Source organism: Myodes glareolus, chromosome 18 (assembly GCF_982192425.1).
Source record: "Myodes glareolus chromosome 18, mMyoGla1.1, whole genome shotgun sequence".
Lineage (NCBI taxonomy): Eukaryota > Metazoa > Chordata > Mammalia > Rodentia > Cricetidae > Myodes > Myodes glareolus.
The window spans coordinates 65,279,963-65,296,953 of NC_142043.1; the positions used below are offsets into that span (position 1 = coordinate 65,279,963).

Genomic DNA, 16,991 nt, shown 5'->3' on the forward strand with positions numbered 1-16,991 from the left:
CCTCGAGGCTTATGGTTTACTGGTAAGCTTCTGGCGCCCTTCTCCTTCAGGCTACATGGTGTTTCCTTGACTCCGCCTACTCTCTCTATACAGATCTCTGTTCAGATTTCCTGCCTGGCTTTACTCTGCTAAGCCATTGGCTGAAACAGCTTTATTCATCAACCAATAAAAGCAGCACATATGCAGAAGTACATCTCGCATTGTTCTGGCAGTCCCTTCCCAGCTGTTAATACCCTGTCTACCCAAGGCAGTCACTGACAAGCCTCTGTCACTACAAGCTTAGCTTTTGCAGTTCTGAATTTGGAACAAATGAAATCATGCATTATAGACACTTGCGTGTCTCGGTCCTGTCAAATCATGCCTAGGAGGTTCGGCAGTGTTGGAGTGGCTATGTTTCATTTCCTTCACTTAGGTTGATGTCGCACTGTATAAAGACACCAGCGGGGGCTGGGGAGATGGCTCAGTGGGTTAAAGCACGTGCCGCGAAAGCCTAACGACTTGAGTTGGATCCTAAGAGCCCATGGAGAATTTGGGCACAGTCATAGAAGTGGCTGTAATAGCGATACACCTTTCCTGAGAGATGGTAAGTAGAGAAGGGAGAGCCACCAGCAGCCCCATTCCATGGCCAGTAAGCCTACAACACGTAGCTGAGCAATCCTGCCGTTTGGTTTTTGTTCACTTTGTCTTCAGACAGAGTCTCCTTGTGTAGGCCAGGCTGGCCTTGAACCCACAAAGCTCTGCCCATCTCTGCTTCTCCATCGTTGTATGTGAGCACATGTCAGCACACTGGGCTCACTTCCACCACTCCTGACAGGCACATGGGTTGCTTTGGAGTTTTCGTTATTAGAAGAAAAGCCATTCAGAAGATTCTCTCTCTCTCTTTTTTTTAAAGAGGTTTATTTGTGATTATGTGTATGTGTGTACAGGGGCAGGTATATGCATATGGGTGCTGGGAATTGGACTTCTCTGCAAGAGTAGTCCATGCTCTTAACCACTGAGCCATCTCTCCTGCTCCCTTTGAGGATTCTTGAACCGATTGTGTGATCGTCATAAGTGCTCATTTCTGTTGTATCTGTCCCCAAGAGAGGAACTATGGTACCATGGGGCACATGCATGTTTAGCAGTCATAGATATGACTCAGATCTCTTTCAGTGTACTCTCCCATGTTAGAATAGGATCGTCTTAATAGCTAGTATTGGCAGAGAGAGGCGTGCAATCTTAATGATGTCATCTGTGATGGTCACCCCCTGCCCACCTCCATTGAGCAAACTACAGGCCCTGCCTGTGTCTGCTGGCCATCCCCCCCTGCTGCCCCCATCCAGGCTTGCTGTGCCCTGAGCGTGTGAGGCTTTGTAGCTCTTTCCCATCATTCCTTATCTGTCACCAAAGCTTCTGTCATTACAACACTGCCTTGCTGTGGGCAAGCCACAGCGTCCAAGATTATAGCTTATCTTCCATTGAAGCCTGTTCAACCGATGTCTTCCTTGTCAAGAGGCACCCCGGGCTTCCTGCAGACATCCATGCAGCCTTCTGGTCTTATCAGCAACCAACATGCATGACATCTCTTGGTAGCTTGTTGCTTGATGAGGTTTCCCAGGGACCTGGGCCAAAGATGCCTATCTCTTCTGTGTATGGTGACGTTTGTGCATTTTTATGGCATGGTGACAGCGACAATCCCAGTCCCTGGAGTGTGGTGTGCATTTTATACAGACACTGTGCGCTGATTACAAAATCAATAGCAAGTTGAAAAGACCTCAGAGATCATCAGTCCACTTCCCTCCTGCAGATGGGGAAACAGGCTCAGAGTGGTGGCTCAGATTGTGCCAAGACACACAGCTTATCTTTTAACTGCTCAGCCCAGGTTTGTTCCTCTGTGGCAGACATGCAGTCAGGATGGCCACCTGAACATTGTAGAAGTTTGCTTTGTTAGGCGGGGCCGGTGTCAGGCCGAGTGGCTGTACCACAATTTTTTCAGCCAATCTGGGGTTGGTGACTTGTGCCTGTCATCCCAGCACTTAGAAGGTGGAGGCAGGAGGATCAGGAGTTCAAGTTCATCCCTGCTACAGAGGGTGCTGGAAGGCAGCCTGGGCTTGGTGAGACCCTGTTTCAAACAGTTTCTTGAGCTGCTGGCTGGTTGCCTTTGGGGACAGTGGTCTGGTTAGATTGTGTTTGTCCCATCCGTGTTGATGGCGGACACTGCTTTGGAACACATGGCAATTCTACTTTTCATTTCTCACGTCCCTACCATGTAAGTTCTAGGAGTTGGCTGCATCCCCATTTCAGCCTATCCCTAGCCTGCAGCAACCACGGTCATCCTCCCTCTGAGTGTGTGTGGTGTGTGTGTGTGGTGTGTGTGTGAGTGTGGGGTGTGTGTGTGTGTGTGTGGTGTGTGTGTGAGTGTGGGGTGTGTGTGAGTGTGGGGTGTGTGTGGGTGTGTGTGTGTGTGTGGTGTGTGTGAGTGTGGGGTGTGTGTGTGTGTGTGGTGTGTGTGTGAGTGTGGGGTGTGTGTGTGGGGTGTGTGTGAGTGTGGGGTGTGTGTGGGTGTGTGTGTGTGTGTGGTGTGTGAGTGTGGGGTGTGTGTGTGGTGTGTGGGGTGTGTGTGTGTGTGTGTGTGTGTGTGTGGTGTGTGTGTGTGGGGTGTGTGTGAGTGTGGGGTGTGTGTGTGTGTGTGTGTACCTGCATGGGTCACCTGAGAGCAGCGAACATCAGTAGCAGAGGGAGATGGGCACACCTATTATAGAGCTGGGTGCAGCACCAAGAACACCCAAGTCTGGAATCCGACAAGGCAGTGAAACCAAGCTAACAGAGCAACTAGCTACCCCGCCTGCCATGTTTTTGAACTTGGGGGTCACAACCTGTAACCCAAGTCGTGTCTGGCCACTGCCCTGGATAAGCCGTTTAAAAGAGACAAATTAATAGTAGGATGCAGAAAAAGGCTTACTCAACATGGCCCTGTTTGGAAGAGGGACAGAGATCCAGTGAACCCCCAGAGTCCATCTTTGGGGGTCCTGGAATGAGATCAATGGCATGCACATCTAAGCAGCCTGTGAAGCTGTGTCCCCCCCCCCCACCACCACCACCATTGACCCATCACCCTCTGGGCTTGGGTCTCTTCCTGTGAGGTGATCTGATACATTGTTGCAACTATGTGAAATCTCTTGCCAGACACAAGTTCCTCTTCTGGCTGGTCCTTTTCCTTCTCTGACAGTATCCCTGGGGAATTTCCCATTCTTCAGGGTCCTTTGGATTGAGAGACACCTGTCTCATAGTCTGAAAGGATGGATTGAGAGACACCCGTCTCTTTAGAATTTCTTCATTTCTGCCATGCTTGGTATGCAGGGTATGCAGAGCACCGCCCATCCCCACCCCACTGCACTTCTTTCCCACTGAAAAGCATACACTGCGCCCACCACCTCTTTCCCAAATCCCAAGGTCTCCTGTTTCTGGCCTGGGCCCAGAATCGATCCTGGCCTACTGGGGGTGAAGTCTGGACTCTTCCCCTGAGCTCTGTGAGTCTCCCCTACCCCTTCTCTGTCCTCCTTCCACAGCTCCAGCCCAGGCCCAGATCGTGCACGCAGGGCAGGCCTGTGTGGTGAAGGAGGATAATATCAGCGAGCGAGTCTACACCATCCGGGAGAGCGACACCCTGGTGCTGCAATGCCTGGTCACTGGGCACCCTCGGCCCCAGGTAAGCTGGGCCTCGGCCTTGCTGGGTGCCTATCCTGCCCACGCTCTGTTGCCTGGGATCAGAGTTGGAGAAGAAGCCAGAGGTGAGAAACTACATACACTCCACAGGGCAAGCAATATGATAGGATAGAAAGACTGGGACCAGATGACTAGCCTGGAGATAACTCTTCAGGGAAGTGCTAGGTGCTGCGGGTGCCGTCACCAGGAAACACTGACAACTGAGAGGAAAAATGGAAGCCAGTTGCTCTATTACACTCCATCCCTCTGTGTGGTAGACACATCCTTACACACACCCTCAAGAAATACTGGCGCCCAGTGTTTTTTCTCTCTCTCTGACTCCTCCAAGGGCTCCATTTTACAGCTAAGAGAAAGCGAGGCCCTGGGAGGCTGGGCAAACTCCCAAGGTCCCACAGCACCTCTGAAAACAGAAGCAGAATTTGAGTCTAGAAGCTGTACCCTCTGTGGCTTGGCACGCTGCCCTCCTCTTTGGGTTAGGAGCTGCACAGATGATGTGGGCAACACTTCAGGGTTTTGGCAGGCCAGAGCAGACTCTGGAGGTTCAAAGACACAAAGCAATTAGAAGGGGACGTAAGACAAGTGTCTGGAAATGCCAGGTGCGTTTTGCCATAGATCAAGTGCTCAGGTTCGGGCAGGGGGTGGGAGCCGGCTATTGCGGAAGGCTGATGGAGGAGGCAGGTGGGAGGAGGGCTGGAGGGACTGGCTGCCTGGCAAGCTGCTGTGACCTTTAATACTTGAATAGCAGCAACAAAGGTGGCAATTGGATTCTAGGAGGGATGCTGGAATACAGACTTCCCCCCCTTTTTTTCCTCCCTGATAATTTGGGGGAATGGAGACAGCTTTCATAGCTCTGGCTTGGGGATAAACAGATATGCAAAGAAACCCCTAAAGATTCCCTCCATCTAAGGCCACCGTAGCAGCTCGCTCCCTCTCAAAGGTTTGTTTGGCATTGATGACGGCGCAACTGCATTTCTGGGGATCTTTGTGTCACGTGTGGTGACTACAGTGGGGCTGTGGCTGGTGAGGCCAGTAAGGAAACTGCCAGGCTACACTGACCATCTGTGCATGTGTCCCAAATGTGACCACTGGTGGGCATGGCTGGGTGACAGGGTCTCATGTGACGGAGACAGGCCTCCAGTTTGCCACAATGGCAAGGATAACTGAACGTCTGACCTGCCCACTTGTACTTGCGTTGTGCTGGCGTCAGAGATGTGAGTTACCACACTCAGTTTGTGCTATGCTGGGGGTCGAACCCAGGCATTTGGTGTACGCTGAGCCTGCTAGCCGAGCATCCTCTGTCTTCCTGTTTTCCTTAATGGCTTCATGCTCGCCCTGTCTGATAAGCTCACTTATTTGACTTTGCACTATTTCCCCAACGGTTGGCCGGCTCTGGCTTTTTGTGTCTTACATGGTCTCGTCTTTACTACCCTTCTAGTTCAGATCTTCAGTCCTGTCCCTGGACCACGACAGTAGATTGAAATTGATCCTCCAGGCTCTTTGCTTGTCCCCTACCTTCATTCCATTGGAATGAACACCCCAAAATCTGCTCCATTACCTCTTTCCCCCCAACTTCGCAACAACCAGTGGCTCCCCACTGTTGGCCATCTTTGCTCAAGCCCCCGGGGTGCAACTGGAGACTTTTTGTATCCTGACCCCACTTGCCCCCACACACCTGTGTCCCAGCCATATGGGCCGCCAATCATTCTCTAGGTATGCCCTATTTATCCCGCTTCTGGCGCTGTGGTGTCCTCTTCCCAGAAGCCTCCTTTCCTGCTTGCTTCCTTACAGTGACACTGGGCATCTGTTCCAAACAGCAGCGGGGGCACCTATTCATTGAGAGGGGGGCAAGGAGGGAGCCTCAAGGTCCTTGCCAACCAAGGTCAGGACAGAAGCGTGAGTAAACACACACCATCAGTTCGAAGAAGAAAGAGCATGGGCGTGCTAGGGTCTGCAACCCAGAGGGCATCTATGCAGAAGGGGAAGCAGCAAACCCCAAGTTTTTGTTGCCTCTCAAGCAACCAGTGACTTGACAAGTTGTTGGGCAGGGAGCTAGCAAGCTGCAAAAGATGTAAGCCTCGGGGGGATGTAGCTCACCAGATGGGAAGCTCGCCTAGCATGGGCCCTGGGTTCCATCTCCAGCACTATAAAATAAGGTGTGGTGGTGCGCACGTCCAGTCCCAGAACTCTGGAGATGGAGTCTGGAAAATCTGGAGTTCGCAGTCACCGTCAGGTATATATCAAGTTCAAGGCCACCCTGGACTCTACTTGAGACCTGTTTCAAAAATAAAAAAGAGGCTTTCTCCAGGTGATGGGCGCCTGGTTTTTGTAGGGAACTGTGGGGGAGGTACGGGACAGACAGATGGGGTCCTCAGGGTGGTCACAGACTTTGGGTGCTCTGCCTTTCTAATGCCCAGGTGCTCTTCTCTGTGGGCCCCTGGAATAGTCTGGGTTCTTTTAGTCTAAGGAGATGTTATGGATGACAAAGCCTCCTGTTCTTTGAGCTTTTGGCTTGCTTTCCAAGGAATAATGAGGCTAATTACTAGGAGGCAAAAGTCTCCTCTGGGAACAAGGAGAGAGTGAAAAGCCACTGTCCCCCAGAGTGTGGGAGAACCAGAGGAAAGCAACCTAAGAACATTTGCTGGGGGAGGGGACAGTTTTAGAGCTGATTGGTATCATCGACTACAGAGCTAGTTGGAGACACTGTATAGGGCCCAGTGTGTGACCTCCCAAATTAGTGGGGGTTTAAGTCAACTAAGAACAAATGAATGGAGAGAACCCCCCCCCCCTCCAGGCAGTGAGCTGAAGCTGAGGAGCCTGGGGCTGCACACACCTCAGGAGGAGCTGTGTTTACAGACACAGGGCAAGTATTACAGTTTACATACACAGAAGGCAGTGTTCCCATTGCCGTGACAAAATGCCTGAGAAAGTGAACTTATAGCTCAGTGTTTCAGAGGTCTCCCAAGCATGCCCCTGCAGCGACAAACTTCTTCAAACTAGTTCCCACATCCCAGTTCCCACAAGCTCCAGGCCATCAAATCTGAACCTATTGATAAGCCATCTCCCCAAAGCCCATTGACTAGCAACAAAGCCTTGAACGCATGAACCTTCTGGAGACATTGCATATCCAAGCCGCAGCAAGGCTGCAGGTCCTTCCAGGACTAAAAGTAGAAGCGGACGCACGGCAAGAGCTTCTGCCTATGAAGGGACCAGGAGCCTGTCCCCAGAGTCACAGCTGGGTGCAGCACCTAGGAGAAAGCTGACCCCTCTTCTGTGTTTTGATATGGGAAAAGGCAAACGGAAATCATAGAAATAAAAGTAGTCTTTTTCTAGAAAAAAAAATGGCCTTAATACCTCAGAGATAGCTAGATTGGGTGCTAAATCTGAGGACGTTAATCACAAGTCTGGAAAAACAATACAAATTATGAAAGAAAAAAATTATGAAAGGGAGGTTTGAAGATGTAGCTCAATTAATAGCATGCCGAGCACACGTGAAGCCCTGGGCCTGACCCCAGCCCTGCATTAGCAGACACAGTACTATGCTCAGGTAATACCAGCCACCAGCCACTGTGGAGGTGGAGGCAGAGGTGGAGGCAGAGGAATCAGGCGTTCAAAGTAATCTTTCGGTTACATAGCATTTGAACCTAACCTGAGATAAGACAAAAAATAATAATAAGAAGAAGAACCATTTATAATTCCAGTTCCAGTGGGCTCAGCACCCCCTGCTGGCCCCCAAAGGAGGCATGAACATTGTACACAGAAATAAACAAGACAAAACACAACAATAAGACCTACCCAAGCCAAAATCCGAGCTTTGAGTTAAACTCCACATAGACAGATTAAGGTGAAGCTGCAGAGTGTCAACAATTAACCAAGAGCACTGCTAATAACAGAAATCGGTGAGTGACTAATGTATTCACGGCACCACATCGAAGTGCTTCACTTCCTAAGCCTCATAACTTGCAAAGTAGGCATTATGCTATATTAGTTATTGTTGACTGGCAAATACTTCAAAATGCAGGGACTTGGGTCCTGGAACGCTTCCTGGCTCCCAGCGCCAGTGGCAGGAATCCAGCAGCAGTTGATTCTGACGCAGGGTCTCTCACAGGGCTGCGGATGGGTGTTAGTCATCTGAGCGTGACTAAGGCTGGAGAACTCTCCGCGGAGGAAAGAGGGTAGCTCATGGCTCCTCCTAGGCTCCTCTCCATAGGGCTACTTAGGGCAGAAGAGCTGGCAGAGGAACAGATCAAGGCCGTGGTGGAAATAGTTTCATACACTATCCTAGTCTCTCTCCTGCTGAAGTCCATCGGCCACACAGACCAGACCCTCCCTAGAACAGTGGGCTGGGTCTACAGAAGAGAGTGAAGCCCACCTTTGGAGACTGGTTTCCAGTGGAGCTCTTTCACATCCAGGAGTGTGAGACCAAGGGTTGAGTAACCTATAAGGTCACTAAGCTAAGGAGGGGGTTAATAGTCTTCCCAGTACTGAGTATATACTTACCCAACCAATTCTCCGTTAACTCGAGGCAACTTGGATCAGGCTCCTGAGTTAGAGCTTCCTCCTTCTGACTTTGACTTCTGCCCTGTGACTCTTCTCCCTGCGGTGTCCTGAGGGGTTGGTCATCTTTGCCTTTCTGCCACCTGTTTGGGTTGGACCTGCATCCTTCTTCTCCTGCACCCTGGAGAGCATGGGGCAGGCAGGGGACTGTTGTGCAGGGTACCGTAACCTACCCTAACCTCAGTGTGGTGACCGCCCGGCCAGGTGCGGTGGACCAAGACTGCCGGCAGTGCATCAGACAAGTTCCAGGAGACGTCGGTGTTCAACGAGACGCTGCGGATTGAGCGCATCGCCCGCACACAGGGCGGCCGATACTACTGCAAGGCGGAGAACGGAGTGGGCGTGCCGGCCATCAAGTCCATCCGTGTGGACGTGCAGTGTGAGTCAAGGCCCCATGTGACCCTGGACCCGACAGTCCGTGCCCCTACAGGGGACAGCTCCTGAACCCTCAGGGGTGGGGAAGGGGTAGGATGGAGAAGTGACATCATGGTGGAGGGTGTAAGAATCCTCTCTTTGGGAATGGGCAGCTGATCTCCCTAAACCCTTTCTCATTCCCATGTCATCCTCCTCCCATGGACTTGATGCAACCCTTTCAAGTGGACAGGGCATGCTGGGTTATATATAGTTCTTCCACAGACAAGGAAAAGCGAGGGACCAGCAAACCTCCTGTATGATTGGAGGACACAAGGGCAGGTCTAGGGTTTCCCTCTCCACCACCCTGTGCAACTGAGGACTCTCCCCCACCCCCGCCCAGGTCACAGCCCTGGCTGTATACACTAGACTCTCTGATAAATTTTAAGATTGTATTTAATCTGTGTTGTGGGGGCGGGGTCACAGGACAGCTTGCAGGAATTTGTTCTCTGCTACCTCCTGGGTCCTGGGGATCGAACTTCCATCATCAGGCTGTGGGAGGCATTTTTACTCACTGAGCCATCTCTCCTACCCACAGGAATCTTTTTAAAACTGCTGATCCCTTAGCTGGGTGTGGTGGCACACGCCTTTAATCCCAGCACTTGGGAGGCAGAGGCAGGTGGATCTCTGTGAGTTCAAGGCCAGCCTGGTCTACAGAGTGAGTTTCAAGATAGCCGGGGCTACAGAGAGAAACCCTGTCTCAAAAATACCAAAACCAAACAAACAAAGAAAAGTCCTGCTGATACCTGGGCTCAACTTCAACTTCCAGAAGTTTTTATGTGAGTGACAGGCAATGTGGCCTGACATTAAGGATGCTCTTCAGCCACCAGTTCAATAACTGTTTACATTTGCATGTGTGTTAAGCATCTTTGGTTTCAAAATGTAGTGTGTTTTGAAGGAACTAGGCCAGGGCCAGTCTGGTCTGTGGTCCAAAGACCATTTTTTTTTTTTTTGGCAGGGTTTCTCTGTAGCTTTGGATCCTGTCCTGGAACTAGCTCTTGTAGACCAGGCTGGTCTCTAACTCACAGAGATCTCCCTGTCCCTCTCTCCCGAGTGCTGGGTCGGGCCCTAAACTCAATTAAAACATTGTTAGATTCTTTTTTTTTTTTTTTTGTCATCCGATTTTGCAGTTCTCAGTCAGGAGCTTCCTAGATGAAAACATCATATCCCACTGTCAAAATGTTGGATCTGCCTGCAAGGCAATTTCCTTCTACCCTCTTTCCAGCCAATAACACCCCAGAGATGATCACCACCTATGAGGGCTTCTAGGCAGCAGCCCTAAAAAGAAATTTCAGGTTGAGAAATTTCTTAGTGGGTAGCATGTTTGCTGAGTTTGCTTAAGGCCCTGGGTGTGATCCTCCACACTGCAGGAATTGAGTGTGGTGGTGTTTGTCTGCAAAACTCAAGCTTGGGCTGCAGAGGCTGGAGTATCAGAAGTTCAAGGTCAGCCTCAGCCACTTAGTGAGTGCCGGGCCAGCCTGGGATAGATGAGACCAAGTCTCAAAAAACAAAAACAAAGCCGGGCAGTAGTGGTGCATGCCTTTAATTCCAGGACTCAGGGAGGCAGAGTCAGGAGGATCTCGGTGAGTTCGAGGTCAGCCTGGTCTATAGAGTGAGTTTCAGGACAGCCAGAGAAGCCCTGTCTTGGAAAACAAAACAAACCAACACCAAGGCCCAGAAAGAAAAGACGCTCAAGGGAGGTCACACTACAGAATTAGTCAATAAGGGACTGAACTTAGCTTTCAGCTTGTTTCCAGTCTCTGGCTGCCTGCTCTGTCCTATGAAAAGTACATTACTAGAGGTCCTGTACAGGTCCCTGGGGAAGAACAGTGATAGGTAGCCGCTGGAAGCCACTAGATCCAGTCCCCGCCTCTAACAGATTGGTGCAGTTTGCAGAACTGAAGGCAGGCATCAACTTTCTGTATCTTCTGAGAGTGGCTCTGCTCTTCCCAAGGGCTTCAAGGGGCCTGAGCTCCCAGCTCTGGGGTCACCTCATCTTGATGTAGCGCTGGTATCCTTGCAGACTTGGATGAGCCCGTGCTGACGGTGCACCAGACAGTGAGCGACGTCAGAGGCAACTTCTACCAGGAGAAGACGGTGTTCCTACGCTGCACTGTCAGCTCCAACCCACCCGCCCGCTTTATCTGGAAGAGGGGCTCCGACACCCTGTCCCACAGCCAGGACAATGGGGTTGACATCTATGAGCCTCTCTACACCCAGGTCAGGATGGGCAGCTGGTGCTCCACACTCTTGTACCCCACAAGGATACCCTGTAAGGGGCTGAAGCCTGACGGCCCAGACTCCTGGAGACTGACCTGATCTCAACAATTCAGTGCCTGTGGGAGGCACCTGGTCTAGTGTTCACATAGCCCAGGGTGAAAAGTCAGAGAGCAGAGAGGTCAGAGGTCAGAGTGAGTCCCACACTGGGAAATCCCAAAAGCGACATGTTCCCTGGAGCACGGCTGGATAGGAAAAACCATCTAAAAGATGAGTGAACCATCTGTGCCTGCTACGGTGGCTGAGATGGGAGCCCATGAGCGATGCAAATGGGGTTGGAGTAGAAAGGCCTCTCTCAGTCCATGCTTCCCTGAATGCAGTTCCAGGAGACGGTGACATAGCCATTCTGCCAGGGAGGGCTTCCAGAAGGGACTGCCAGCCCCTTGTGTGGCCTGTGGGCCAGTCCTATGTTGTGTGGGGATACAAACCACAACGGTGTTCCCTTCTCGCGCCCCCTCTTCCCAGAAGAGGACACTGAGGCCTAATCCTGGGCAGTGTGCCCCAGGACTGCCTCTGCCCCAGAGAAACCACGGAAGCACTGGCAGGGGCGTGGAGGCTTCGTCAGGGAAGATGGTGTGGCTAGGGCTTGAGAAGAGGAGAGCTAGAATAGGAATTGCCTGCTGGCTGTACTGTGGATGTAGATGAATCAATGTGGGGGACCCCAAGAGACCCCAGCAGGTCCTCACCCCAGCCATCCGCTGCCATCCAGGGGGAGACAAAGGTCTTGAAGCTGAAGAACCTGCGGCCCCAGGATTACGCCAGCTACACCTGCCAAGTGTCCGTGCGCAATGTGTGTGGCATCCCAGACAAGGCCATCACCTTCCAGCTCACCAACACCACAGGTACAGACACATCCCCTCTCACGCCCACCAGACCCGCTCTAGTGGGCACCCACACTAGTGCCCAGAACTTCCTCTCCAGCATCCATGCCTGGGCTGAGTGTCCCTGACCCCCACCCCCCAGGGTTCTCTATCCCCTCATCTCCCTCTCCTTTAACCATGGAAGTCTCCTGAGACCCAACCTCTTGTCCCCCTTAGCACCGCCAGCCTTGAAGTTGTCTGTGAACGAGACTCTGGTGGTGAACCCTGGGGACAATGTGACAGTGCAGTGTCTACTGACAGGCGGCGATCCCCTCCCCCAGCTGCACTGGTCCCACGGACCTGGCCCACTGCCCCTGGGTGCTCTGGCTCAGGGTGGCACCCTCAGCATCCCTTCAGTGCAGGCCCGGGACTCTGGCTACTACAACTGCACAGCCACCAACAATGTAGGCAACCCGGCCAAGAAGACGGTCAACCTGCTGGTGCGATGTACGTGACCTGGAGGGGCTGGTGGGAAGTTGTGCGGTGGACAGGGTCTCTGTCCTCCAGGGACTGCAGGTGAACTGGGAGAGGGAGCTATCTGTTTGCCACGGAGGATGGGGTGTGGCAGGGGGGTCATGGTCTGGGCGGTCTGCTTTCCCTGCAATTCAACAGTCTACCACCAGGGGCAGAAAAACTTCATTTAGTAATTTACAAGAAGGACTGGTAATTGTTGACGTTTCTTTTAAACTGGTAAATGGGGGCTGCAAAAAACTAAATGTGGGTACTGTAGGCACCAAGAGAAATTTCATGGCTTTCTTTCTAACTGCGGATTGGCCAAATTTAAATTACAATAAGACATAGTTCTATGGAGCGTGTATGCATTACTTTTTTTTTTTTTTTTTTTTTTTTTTTTTTGCAGACACTGTCTCACTATGTAGCTCTGGTTGGCCTGAGATTCACTATATAGACTTTTCCTCCAACTCACAGAGATCCATCTGCTTCTGCCTCCCAAGTGCTGGGACTAAAGGTGTTCTGTATATGTGTAAATATTCTCCTCCTCCTCCTCTACTGTTGTTTCTTCTTCTTCTTCTTCTTCTTCTTCTTCTTCTTCTTCTTCTTCTTCTTCTTCTTCTTCTTCTTCTTCTTCTTCTCCTTCTCCTTCTCCTTCTCCTTCTCCTTCTCCTCCTCCTCCTCCTCCTCCTCCTTCTTCTTCTTCTTCTCTTTCTCCTTCTTCTCCTTCTCCTCCTCTTCCTTCTTCTCTTCCTCCTCTTCCTCCTCCTCCTCCTCCTCCTCTTCTTTTTCACTTATACAGTTAGGTGATTTTTTTTTAAAGACTCAAACTTTCAGATCATGGTGGTGTAGGCCTATCGTCTCAGCCCTTGAGAGGTGGAAGCAGAAAGATCAGGAGTCAAGGTCATCCTAGGCTACAAGGGAAGTCCAAGGCTAGCCTCGGATGCCTGAGACCCAGTGTCAAAAAACAAAACCATGGACTGGAACGATGGCTCAGCAGCTAAGAGTTCTTCTGCTCCTGCAGGGGACCCGAATTCAGTTCCAAGTACCCACACTGTGGCTTACACCCAGCTGTAATTCCAGTTCCAAGGGAGAAGACCCTTTACTGGCCTCCATGGGCACTGTACACACATATGGTGCACATATATATGTGTAGGCAAACGCTAATACACATTTAAAATAATTTTTAAAACAACAAACAAGTGGGGGAAATAAGAGCCAAATAAGGTCTTATTCCCAGACCTTTAGGCTTGAAAGTCAAGTGCAGGTGCCGACAAACATAACCGAGCCTCTTTGGACTGGCTTCTGTGGTCATCTCTTTCCGGTCTCCTCTCAGCAAGAAGCCAATTCTCTTCAATTTTACTTGGATTGAAAAATAAATTAGCAAGATCGGAGCTCTCTGACCATAGCTTTCTCTTCCCCATCAAAGATGAGCTATCTCCACCTGACCCCACTTGACCTTGAAAACCTGGGGTGGTGAGATCTTTCTGGACATCCACAGTTGTGGTCACTTCTCAGGGTGGCTCTGCAGCCTATGTTATCCAGGCTGATCTCAAAGCCACCATACCAGCCAGTGTTCTATCAAGTTAGCGCCTCGCCTAGGAAGGGCTTTGACTGATTTCAAACAAGACCCACATTCTAAAAAGCATCCAGACCTTAGTTTTCTAAACCAAGTGATGTCATGCAATTGCGTGCAAGAGCATAATATTGGCTTTATATTATTAAAAGAAACTGCACAACCTTGTTGTAAAAAATCAGACTGTACAAAATGGGGGGTTGCAATTAATTTCCTTTGGATCCACGATAGATAGAGCAGTTATCAAGTCCCATGTTTCCTTCTATATCGGTTCTTTGTATACACAAAGTTTAAAACACAAATGAAAACAAAGCAGTGTGCGGACAAGAAGGATTTGAGGGCATGAGTCACAAGTTAGACAGGCAGAGCCTGGGTTCCCTCCGGAGACAGTGGGACAGGTTGTAAGCGCTGATCCATGTGATGCCTGGGCCAGCACCACTCACTGATGGAGTGTGTTCCTTAATAATGCCCAGGGTCAGCACCAACCCCACTTTTCTGCATTGAGCTCTTTTAAAGCTATTAAAACACCTCTGAGCCATTGGAACCATTTCCAGATTGAGACGGGGGAAGGGGGGGAGAGATGCAAGCATGCACGTGCAGGTGTGAGGTGCAGCCAATTTGAGAGAAGAAGCTGCTTCAGGTCGTGGATACCTGTCCTTGGATCAGCCCCAGCCCTTCTCTCCCCACCTCCTTGCAGCCCTGAAGAATGCCACATTCCAGATCACCCCCGACGTGATCAAAGAGAGCGAGAACATTCAGCTCGGCCAGGACCTGAAGCTATCGTGCCACGTGGATGCGGTGCCCCAGGAGAAGGTCACCTACCAGTGGTTCAAAAATGGCAAGCCGGCCCGCATGTCCAAGCGCCTGCTGGTGACCCGAAATGACCCCGAGCTGCCAGCCATCACCAGCAGCCTGGAGCTCATTGACCTGCACTTTAGTGACTATGGCACTTACTTGTGCATGGCGTCCTTCCCGGGATCACCGGTGCCTGACCTCAGCATTGAGGTCAACATCTCCTCTGAGACAGGTGGGGGCATTGGGAACTGTGGGGAAGCCCTTAGAGGCCCAAAGTAGTGTGTGTGGTGGGGAGTGGGGGTGGGAGAGATGTAGCAATTTGCAAATGGATGTCTAGCAGGAGGAGGATACCATTTGTTCATGCCATACACACATGTTGGGGCTCTGGGATAGCCAGGCCCCGGGACAGGTCTTGAGGTAGAGTGACGGGAAGAGGAGATGCTGTGTTCCTTGAACTTGGTAGGAAGATGAACCTATTTCAGACAGTTCATGAATAAATGTATCACTGCAAGCTGTAATTTGAATGAGATCTGAGGGAGGAGCAAGATTGTGCTAAGCAAAAGAGAGTCAGGGAGGTCACAGAATCAGCGTATGCAGAATCACTGTGGTGGAGGGAGAGTGTGCTGGTCCTCTGGGAGTGGGAGAGGGGCGGGGGCCAGGAGGGAAAGTGTGCTGGTCCTCTGGGGGTGGGAGAGGGACAGGGGCCAGGAGGGAGAGTGTGCTGGTCCTCTGGGGGAGGGAGAGGGACGGGGGCCAGGAGGGAGAGTGTGCTGGTCCTCTGGGGGTGGGAGAGGGATGGTGGCCAGGAGGGAGCGTACACTGGTCCTCTAGGGGTGGGAGAGGGGCGGTGGCCAGGAGAGTGGAATGGTACAAGCTCAGAGAGGCCACCCTAAAGACTTCTCAGCCATGGAGACTGGAGGTCTGAGGTCAAGGTGCCAGAAGAGTTGGACTCCCTGGCTGACTGGTGGCATCTTCTCCCTGTTCTTGTCTGTGTCCTAGACTGGATTAAGGGAGATCCCATTGGCTTCAGCTTTGAAGGGCCTGCCTACAATATAGCCATTTTTTTTCATACATTGGCATTAGGATGACCACATATGGATTTTGAGGGGCAGAATGCATCCTGTGACAGGCCATGGTAAAGAGCCAGGTCTTTATTCTTATAATAAGTATTATACGATGAGTTGATAATAGGAAATTGGGTGTATTCTTATGAGCGTATGATTTCTTTATTCACCTCTGTGACTTATAGTGACAGGGACTCCCCCCACTGTTTTACTCCTTTATTCTATGTGGCTATGCATGTGTAGACACGTACCGCGGGGCACGTGTGGAGGCCACAGCACAACTTGCTGGAGCTGGGTTCTCTCCTTCTACCATGTGGGTGCCAGGTATCAAACCCAGGTGGTCAGATTTGGCAGCAAGTGCCTTTGCCACGGAGTTACCTTGCCAGCTGGTCACGGGTTGCAATTTATCTTCTCATTTTACTGAGGAAGAAGCAAGCCTTAGAAACTTGAGTTTGAGACACTTAGCAAGGAGTGGAGCTGGAGGTGGCGGGGAGCCCAGACAGGGGTCTTTGGAGTTTGTGCTTGGCACTGCAGGAAGATGGCATGAGGCCAGAGGGTGGTTGTTGGGAGAAGGCTCTAGGAGCTTCTACTGAGAGGTCAGCTGATCTTGGCTGGTGGGTCACGTGACCAACCAGTACACTGCCGACTCTTCTTCCTCTGACACTTAAGCTCTGGCCTCAATTTCTCTTGGTGGGCAATTAGACTCAGTGACCTCAGCGGACCCTCTCACCCTGACATCTGCACACATGGAAACCCAATGAGACTGGAGAGCGCAGAAGAGGCTTCTAGAAGGAGATAGGCCTGAGCAGGACCTCAGAGTAGATGGGAACTCCACAAAAACCACAGGTTGATTTTGCAGAGTCCTTTGTGCAAAGCTGTGGCAAACTAAGAACCCACCAGTCCCTTCCTCAGAACTCGCTGTCTGGGCACGGGAGCTAGGGCCGTTAGAAGGGAGAGGGCAGGGAAAACGCCGGAACTCTTGCCTAGGAGGCCAAGGAGGGGTCTGTAAAGGGGACACCAACAAAGGAAGGCCAGGCTGCCTAAGAAGCCAGAGAGGGCTTTCTGCAGGTGTGTTCCACTGTTCCACGTGATTCTTGTAGGTGCTGTGGGCTCTGCTAGGTGAGGGCATAAACCCAGAAGGGGTACAGCAAAAAAAAAAAAAAAAAAAAAAGAACATGGAGCTGCCCAGTGTAGGAGACTAGCTGCGTCTTGGGTAGGTGAGCAGATTCCTCATAAAGTGAGTTACGCAGCTGGGACACTGGGGCACAGATGGGAGCTGAGGCTGGGTGAGGCCAGAGT

At 51.2% G+C, this 16,991-nt stretch overlaps 1 protein-coding gene across 2 annotated transcripts in view; it reads left to right on the plus strand.

The window, feature by feature from the left end:
- The window catches only part of Mdga1 (MAM domain containing glycosylphosphatidylinositol anchor 1), a 58,742-nt gene that overhangs the window by 25,489 nt on the left and 16,262 nt on the right, over positions 1 to 16,991 (plus strand). For both annotated transcript variants that reach the window (XM_048451271.3, XM_048451270.3), the window contains exons 2-7: positions 3,549 to 3,688; positions 8,464 to 8,638; positions 10,694 to 10,890; positions 11,657 to 11,789; positions 11,985 to 12,254; positions 14,531 to 14,860. In XM_048451271.3, the coding sequence (XP_048307228.3) occupies positions 3,549 to 3,688; positions 8,464 to 8,638; positions 10,694 to 10,890; positions 11,657 to 11,789; positions 11,985 to 12,254; positions 14,531 to 14,860 (1,245 nt within the window). The remainder of the gene's footprint in view (positions 1 to 3,548; positions 3,689 to 8,463; positions 8,639 to 10,693; positions 10,891 to 11,656; positions 11,790 to 11,984; positions 12,255 to 14,530; positions 14,861 to 16,991) is intronic.